The sequence below is a fragment of the Pleurodeles waltl genome, chromosome 3_1 (genome assembly GCF_031143425.1).
Source record: "Pleurodeles waltl isolate 20211129_DDA chromosome 3_1, aPleWal1.hap1.20221129, whole genome shotgun sequence".
Taxonomy (NCBI): Eukaryota; Metazoa; Chordata; class Amphibia; order Caudata; family Salamandridae; genus Pleurodeles; species Pleurodeles waltl.
Window position 1 is genome coordinate 1960874252 of NC_090440.1, and position 9276 is coordinate 1960883527.

General features: G+C 42.0%; 1 protein-coding gene across 1 annotated transcript; it reads left to right on the forward strand.

The window, feature by feature from the left end:
• Positions 1-3566: 3566 nt before the first annotated feature.
• LOC138285853 (polyubiquitin-C-like) lies at positions 3567-8936 on the forward strand. Its single transcript, XM_069226327.1, has 2 exons — positions 3567-3924; positions 5583-8936. Exon 2 carries the CDS (start codon positions 5590-5592, stop codon positions 8785-8787), a length of 3198 nt encoding a protein of 1065 aa, XP_069082428.1. The 5' UTR covers positions 3567-3924; positions 5583-5589; the 3' UTR covers positions 8788-8936.
• Positions 8937-9276: the final 340 nt, after the last annotated feature.

Below are 9276 nucleotides of genomic sequence, written 5' to 3' on the forward strand. Positions count from 1 at the left end.
ATTAGTCAAAGTGAAGGGAAGACTCATAAGATAATAAATTGTTTTTTTATGATACACTGTATCTCTAGCCTATTTCAATATCCAATAATTTAGTGATAGTTAAATCCCCCTAGAACCTTTTCAATTAACTTACATTGTATTCCAGTTTGCTACTTCAACTTTGGGACTTTTGTTTGCATTTTAACTTTATTATGTTTTGGTACCGCATAAGTGCTTTACATGTTGCCCTAAGATTGTCTTCTCTGTGCCATCGCTATCAGGGGGTTGAGCTTAATTTGGTTTAGCACCAAGGGTTGAGATCATTCCTTGAGGTGGGTAGTCACCCACCCCAAATAATAAAGCAGTTTCTTACAAGTTGCATTAAAAGATTTCAGTAGCGGTTTCTCTCATATAGAAAAATAGCCATTATACAACTCAGTCAATGAGTTGCCCTCTTTCTGGCTTTTTCTATACCCATTATCTATTGGTTTGAATGACTCCTCGTGGTTCTTATTTAACACTTTTCTGATGTTGCGGATGTTGTGGCTGCTGCTTTAGCATGAACTGCAGCCATAGTGCCATCGTAAGGACTTTTAGGGCCCTGGGAAATATGCAATTTTGGGCCCCCTATTTAGAACAGCTTTGAATACAATAGACATTTTCAGATAATTCAGGCACTTGAGATGCCAAACAATACTGAATTCTACATTAAACGTTTAAAAATGGGGGCACAGTAAAACATCTGAAAGCTTCTCAGCATGAATGGAGGGAGGTGAGGAAAACAGTTGAAATAGAGAGAGTAAACACATACACATGTGGGCACAGATAGAGTGGAGAGGAAGGGTGAGGTAAAAGAGGAGAGGTGAAGTAATAAGAGAGCAAAAGGAGATGTTTGCCCCAGGTAAAGTGGGGTCTTTGGCAATTGCCTGCTTTTTCAATGCATTAGATCTGCTCTACAGACACCTGCCTCTTGTATATAGAGGCCTCCATAAGGCAGTGTGGGGAAAAACTTGGGTAACAGCAGCAGAACTTCACAAAACTCATACTGGGACCAGGAAATGCCTCCCAATCAGAGCACACCAATATCTTCTCTTGATAAGCTGCACTCAAGAAAAATGTGATTAGTTGACTGCTTGAATTCATCTCCGACACTGGTATTTATTCTGGGCTGCTAGCCAATGCATAATTGTTTTGCCCACCATACCACTTCAGAAAGGAACCAGTCGTATTCCAGTCAGTCTTGGTCCTGCTCTAGTAGGACCAGCCCAGCCCGAACTGCCAGGCCAAGTACCCCCTGAATCGAAAAACACAAGCAAACCAAGATCAGTTTCAGCCTATTTGGGCATATTTAGTAGGATGGAGCTTGAGTCCTTTGGCACAGTGAGCATGGGACCCACATCTAGGTGCCTGTCACTCTTTGGGCTTGAATTAAACTCAGCCACTGATAATCACGCTAGGCCGTACAATGCCACCTCAGCTAGGAACCAGCCATATGCAAATCAATCCGGGTCCTGCTCCAATAGAACAGTTGAGTCTAAATTGTGAGGCCAGGTCACTTCTGAACACAATCAACCCCAGACTGGTTATCTCTGTTGGTCAGTGGGAATACCTAGCGTGATACCTTGTCTTCTTTCAAATTCAGTTCTCTTCTACAGGGTGCAGCTTTAGTTCTATGACCCAATATCTTCTCTGGCACCCCTCACCTCCTGCCATTGATCAACAGGCAGATATTGGATCCCCAAGGTTCAGGTGTACCAAGAGGCTGTCCACCTTTTTCCTTGGTGCTTTCCCAGAGCAGACTCTGGTATAACCACCCAGCCAGCCTAACTTCACCACCCTTGACCAAGATGGCAGGATAACTAGCTGTTGTTTACCTTGCTTATGGGCTCAAACTGTATGGACATGGGGGAGGTGAAGGAAACGGCTCGAGTGAGCTATGCCTGACATGAACACTACCTTTATAGACCACAGAACAGACACTCTTCGATTCATGGCTCTCCTTCAGACTAGCATGGTAACCATCCGCACAGCACTTCAGCACCTCATCAGGGGTATGCAGTTGTTGTATAGGACAATACATCACATCCTTAAAACAACTCTGCACAGAGTAACCAACCAACTTTACACATCCACCGGTTGCAACTTTCCTTAAAATAGGCTTGAGCAGCGATCATTCTTTGTACTGTTAGCAGCCACACTGGCATTCTATTCACGTCCCTCTCTACTGCATTTCCCTAGAGCAAAGCTCTCACATTTTTCAGATTAATGTGCGAGTCCTGGTCCAGTCCCATTTTTTTATTTTTAAACAATTTGCATTCTGGGATTTATAGTCCCGTTTGTCTATTATAAAATAAAGACTAAAAGTACCAGGATTCACTAAAAACTCTGCAATTAATTAACTACTGATACATACACCTGGAAAACTGCAGAGCTCTTTTTTTGTAGCCCTGTTAGTCTCTATTGCTGGGAAGTGAAGGTCCCTCACGAGGACTCATAAGAGGGCATAAGGGAAAGAAATTAAAGGTGTGGGTTAAGGACTGTGAAACACTGATTATCTTGCTTATAAGGTACAAAGTGCTCAGTTGTCTTTCTCTTCTTCCACAGCTGTCATGTTTTCCAGGTCCTTGCGAAATGTGCTGCTCCAAGTCCGTTTTTTTTCTTTGAATTCTATGAATTGTACTAATTGTACCGGGGCAGCATGTCATGAATGGTCACGGGAAACTTGGAGGGGTTATTCCCCTCAAAAAGCTATCAAGAGGCTGCTGGTCCCCGGCACATTGCTTTCTGGTTTTCCAATTTCGTATGAGTAACTCGTTTTCAGGGGTTTTTTTCTCCTGGCGTTTCGGGGTTTGTAGTTCGGTTTATTCAGCAAAAAATCGGACTACACGCCACACAGCAAATTTTGGACTGGGTGATCTACACACGCATTGACATTGGAAAACTTCAGAGATCTGTTTTAATAATTTAAATAAATAAAAAAATCACACATCAGTTGTTGGCGCCATTGCTTCGTGACGCAGCAGTTTTCCCCCTCAATAGCAGAAGAGCAAAAATATGAAACGAGGGAGAACAATGTATGGATTACAACGGAAGCCGCGCTACATTCGGTGTAGTAACTACGCGAATAGTTTCCCCTTAGAGCGCCTGGATCTCCGTTACCCTATTTCTAATAAAACGACGCCCTCTCGCCTCAAAGCAGACATGCGCTGTTCTGCCACCGAAACCCAGCATGACCGAGACAAAAACAGAATAAAAAAAATCGTCACTTGGAGCGCTGCTATTTTGCTGAAAGCGTCAATCTGAAAATGCACTTTTTTAAATTACTTAAAAATGTTTGGTAAAAAAAATCTTTAATATACGTTAGAATTTAAAATAAATTAAGAAACGATCGAAGTAGACAAAATATTTCCCTTAAAAAAATCTTACAGTCGATATAAATAAATATAAAAATGGTACATTTTGAACAACGAAGCGAAAACAATTGCTCTAGAACCTGTCAGAAACCCCCGGCAACAGCAGCGTCACGGCTTTCCACCAATCAGCCATGACAATACTCAACCCTCCCTTAGAAACTGAGCGAAGCTTCCAGAGCATTTTGGTCAGCTGTTTGAATGTATTTTGTTAGTGATGTCCCTCCGCGGCATGTTTTCTACATTGTTCCTAGCAAACTGGACCGTTGCCTAGGAGCATTCTTGCATGGTATAAAAATACTCATGACTCGAGATAGATGGCATATATTTTTTTTAATTAATCTCACCTTTTCCAGCGTTTTCTGAAGGGACTATTTTGCATGACTAGTGCAAGGATATCTTTGTTGCGTAGAGATGTCGTCATCGCTCAGACGCAGTCAATAAAAGAAAGCGCGCACAGACTAGCTCAGTTTCAGATCAATTTGCGCGAGAAGAGGTTGTGGTATATTTCAAGAGCTACGCTGCTGTAGAAGCGGTAAGCAGAATTTTATATTTTTAAGGGATGCCATTAATATGGGGGTGGTCTGCACGCTACAAAAAGTTTATTTCTAGGATAACGTTAGTCTTCCGTCAAGGGGGATAAACTTGCATGATAAGCTATCGATCGACTGAGATCGACGATTCCGTCTCTCCACCTGGTTTCCTAACGTTTATTTTTAATACACGTTTAGAACCATGTACGAGACATGGCCCGCCGCATTGATTGATACAAGGGGATCTTGGGCACTTTCTAACTAACCAGAATTACATTTTTTGTTAAGCGTTTGGTTACTCTAGTCTTTCTGCTTTACCACGTGAGGTTTTTTTTTTAACGTTTTGTGTCCGTTTAGTGATGTATGATATGTTTTTAATATCCAGTAATGTTTGAGTATTTTTTTTTTCTTTTTTTCTCGCAAGTCATACAGTTGACTTCCACTCACTTTTTAGGATGGTTTAAAAACTACAATATATTTAACTCGTTAGTCTGGGCAGAAAGGCGACCGTTTGATGGGTGACCTATCGCCGTGCACTCAGTTAACGTACCTTTCGCTTTTTAAAATAACTATAGTCCGCATATTCTTTTTACCTCGTGGTTATCGCGTGACCACATTGACTGTGCATGCCTTTTACGACGCATTTCTCTTGATTAGATTAGTGTTTTTTTTTTATTTAAACAAAAGTTTTATATATGTTTATAAGCTTTCGTTCGCGATAAAGTACAACTGTACAGTAGTATCCTAACGCAAATGCCAAAAGCTTATCAGTGTCGATAATTCAAACCCCCGAATTTTCAGCAGGGTGTTCGCTTTTTGTGTGCATGTAATATACAGGGACAAAAGTCTTTTTACATATTCAGGTATTCTAAGTCGACTTTTAGTCTTTACGGAAAGTTTGTATTAACCGTGCTATCGTTTTCAATCGGTTAAACACAAACATTTGCTCTTCGATACTTTCATACTTAATTCTGGGTATTTTTGCGTGCTGAATGGATTCCAGAAGCAGTTCAAAATGGTGTTCGAGTTGATCTATCTGGGTCGTTGGATAGATAGCGGGCTAGAACGCCCGTATTTTAGCACCAAATATGAATGGCATATTCGGAGTATATGAGCCCCTCTTGCCTATGATCTTAATATATTTCATGTAGCGTATATCTTAGTTAATCTAAAATGTTTGAGTTAAAAGAAATATACCATAATATGAAGACAGCTCCGACTGTTGTTAGGAGCGCATTCTTCTTGGGTTCCCACCGGCTGATGTATTTTTGGGTGTGAACTAGCATTTTATGTGCACCCTGGGTCTGAACGCCACGCTCTAAAAAAGTGTGTGCATATAAGGGAACGGCGAAGCGTAAGTCCCTCCTACAGTAACTAGTATTTGTTGCGTAACATCAGTTAACTGCAGTTTAGGTTTGAGCCTATATAGGGTCTCCAGTTTGTAATCTCCAAACGTAAAGTAATGCTAGTTAACGAAGGTAGTGAACATGAACGATTTATATTGCTATTTTGTTAATTTACTTTTTTTATTACTTGTACAAGCCACTTAGTGGTGCTATGTGTGGTATGGAGGTGAAAATGTTGTGGGTTGGGAGGAACTGCTAATGTTTTGCCTGCACTGACATGGGCCCTTTAATTAATGTTTAATTTTGCTTTTCAGTTGCAACATGCAAATCTTCGTCAAAACGTTGACTGGGAAGACCATCACCCTAGAGGTGGAACCAAGTGACACTATAGAGAATGTCAAAGCAAAGATCCAAGACAAAGAAGGCATTCCCCCAGACCAGCAGAGATTGATCTTTGCAGGCAAACAGTTGGAAGATGGTCGCACTCTGTCCGACTACAATATCCAGAAAGAATCCACCCTTCATCTTGTCCTGCGTTTGAGAGGAGGTATGCAAATATTTGTGAAAACCTTGACTGGCAAGACCATAACCCTTGAGGTTGAACCCAGTGACACTATAGAGAATGTCAAAGCAAAGATCCAAGACAAAGAAGGCATTCCTCCAGACCAGCAGAGGTTGATCTTTGCAGGCAAACAGTTGGAAGATGGTCGCACTCTGTCAGACTACAATATCCAGAAAGAATCCACCCTTCATCTTGTCCTGCGTTTGAGAGGAGGTATGCAAATCTTTGTGAAAACCTTGACTGGCAAGACCATAACCCTTGAGGTTGAACCCAGTGACACTATAGAGAATGTAAAAGCAAAGATCCAAGACAAAGAAGGCATTCCTCCAGACCAGCAGAGGTTGATCTTTGCAGGCAAACAGTTGGAAGATGGTCGCACTCTGTCCGACTACAATATCCAGAAAGAATCCACCCTTCATCTTGTCCTGCGTCTGAGGGGTGGAATGCAGATCTTTGTAAAAACCCTCACTGGTAAAACAATAACCCTTGAGGTGGAACCCAGTGACACTATAGAGAATGTCAAAGCAAAGATCCAAGACAAAGAAGGCATTCCTCCAGACCAGCAGAGGTTGATCTTTGCAGGCAAACAGTTGGAAGATGGTCGCACTCTGTCAGACTACAATATCCAGAAAGAATCCACCCTTCATCTTGTCCTGCGTTTGAGAGGAGGTATGCAAATCTTTGTGAAAACCTTGACTGGCAAGACCATCACACTGGAAGTGGAACCTAGTGACACTATAGAGAATGTCAAAGCAAAGATCCAAGACAAAGAAGGTATTCCTCCAGACCAGCAAAGATTGATCTTTGCAGGCAAACAGTTGGAAGATGGTCGCACTCTGTCCGACTACAATATCCAGAAAGAATCCACCCTTCATCTTGTCCTGCGTCTGAGGGGTGGAATGCAGATCTTTGTAAAAACCCTCACTGGTAAAACAATAACCCTTGAGGTGGAACCCAGTGACACTATAGAGAATGTCAAAGCAAAGATCCAAGACAAAGAAGGCATTCCTCCAGACCAGCAGAGGTTGATCTTTGCAGGCAAACAGTTGGAAGATGGTCGCACTCTGTCAGACTACAATATCCAGAAAGAATCCACCCTTCATCTTGTCCTGCGTTTGAGAGGAGGTATGCAAATCTTTGTGAAAACCTTGACTGGCAAGACCATCACACTGGAAGTGGAACCTAGTGACACTATTGAGAACGTAAAAGCAAAGATCCAAGACAAAGAAGGCATTCCTCCAGACCAGCAGAGGTTGATCTTTGCAGGCAAACAGTTGGAAGATGGTCGCACTCTGTCAGACTACAATATCCAGAAAGAATCCACCCTTCATCTTGTCCTGCGTTTGAGAGGAGGTATGCAAATCTTTGTGAAAACCTTGACTGGCAAGACCATCACACTGGAAGTGGAACCTAGTGACACTATTGAGAACGTAAAAGCAAAGATCCAAGACAAAGAAGGCATTCCTCCAGACCAGCAGAGGTTGATCTTTGCAGGCAAACAGTTGGAAGATGGTCGCACTCTGTCAGACTACAATATCCAGAAAGAATCCACCCTTCATCTTGTCCTGCGTTTGAGAGGAGGTATGCAAATCTTTGTGAAAACCTTGACTGGCAAGACCATCACACTGGAAGTGGAACCTAGTGACACTATTGAGAATGTCAAAGCAAAGATCCAAGACAAAGAAGGCATTCCTCCAGACCAGCAGAGGTTGATCTTTGCAGGCAAACAGTTGGAAGATGGTCGCACTCTGTCAGACTACAATATCCAGAAAGAATCCACCCTTCATCTTGTCCTGCGTTTGAGAGGAGGTATGCAAATCTTTGTGAAAACCTTGACTGGCAAGACCATCACACTGGAAGTGGAACCTAGTGACACTATTGAGAACGTAAAAGCAAAGATCCAAGACAAAGAAGGCATTCCCCCAGACCAGCAAAGATTGATCTTTGCAGGCAAACAGTTGGAAGATGGTCGCACTCTGTCAGACTACAATATCCAGAAAGAATCCACCCTTCATCTTGTCCTGCGTTTGAGAGGAGGTATGCAAATATTTGTGAAAACCTTGACTGGCAAGACCATAACCCTTGAGGTTGAACCCAGTGACACTATAGAGAATGTCAAAGCAAAGATCCAAGACAAAGAAGGCATTCCTCCAGACCAGCAAAGATTGATCTTTGCAGGCAAACAGTTGGAAGATGGTCGCACTCTGTCTGACTATAATATCCAGAAAGAATCCACCCTTCATCTTGTCCTGCGTTTGAGAGGAGGTATGCAAATATTTGTGAAAACCTTGACTGGCAAGACCATAACCCTTGAGGTTGAACCCAGTGACACTATAGAGAATGTCAAAGCAAAGATCCAAGACAAAGAAGGCATTCCTCCAGACCAGCAAAGATTGATCTTTGCAGGCAAACAGTTGGAAGATGGTCGCACTCTGTCCGACTATAATATCCAGAAAGAATCCACCCTTCATCTTGTCCTGCGTTTGAGAGGAGGTATGCAAATATTTGTGAAAACCTTGACTGGCAAGACCATAACCCTTGAGGTTGAACCCAGTGACACTATAGAGAATGTCAAAGCAAAGATCCAAGACAAAGAAGGCATCCCTCCAGACCAGCAGAGGTTGATCTTTGCAGGCAAACAGTTGGAAGATGGTCGCACTCTGTCCGACTACAATATCCAGAAAGAATCCACCCTTCATCTTGTCCTGCGTTTGAGAGGAGGTATGCAAATATTTGTGAAAACCTTGACTGGCAAGACCATAACCCTTGAGGTTGAACCCAGTGACACTATAGAGAATGTCAAAGCAAAGATCCAAGACAAAGAAGGTATTCCTCCAGACCAGCAAAGATTGATCTTTGCCGGCAAACAGTTGGAAGATGGTCGCACATTATCAGACTACAACATTCAGAAAGAATCTACCCTTCATCTTGTTCTCCGTCTCAGGGGTGGCTTTTAAGCACTTATGTTCAATACTTTTAATTTAAGTTCCTAATAAATCAGCATTTGTTTGTTTGCACTGTATTGACTTGGTCTGGAATTTCTTTGATTTGGTCAACTCTGTAGCCAAGCTAATTTGTGAAGTTCAATAAAAGTTTGTTGCACTCACTTACTGCCAGGCAGCATCTTATTTAAAAATTGTCAATGTTCATTTTATGCAACAGGAAGAAAATAAGAAAGTTTTAAGTTGAGCCATTGCGGTTGATACACTGTATGCTGTATGTAGGAACTACAAATAGAAGTTGAGTATAAGATTGGAACTAGCCCTATTATGTGAAATGGCTACCTACTAGCCAATTTGGCAATATCTGCTTGGCGTGGAGCCATGTCTACAAGCAAAATGCTTCACATCAAGTACAAATCTTGTTCAGGGCTGTTTGGTGTCTAAACACACTGGAGTGGGCTACTCGCTATTTAAAAAAAAAAAAAAAAAATGGTCCATGGGGTT

What these genes read in the sequence shown, in the direction of transcription:
- LOC138285853 (XM_069226327.1), top strand. Translation starts at nt 5,590, where the DNA reads ATGCAAATCTTCGTCAAAACGTTGACTGGGAAGACCATCACCCTAGAG.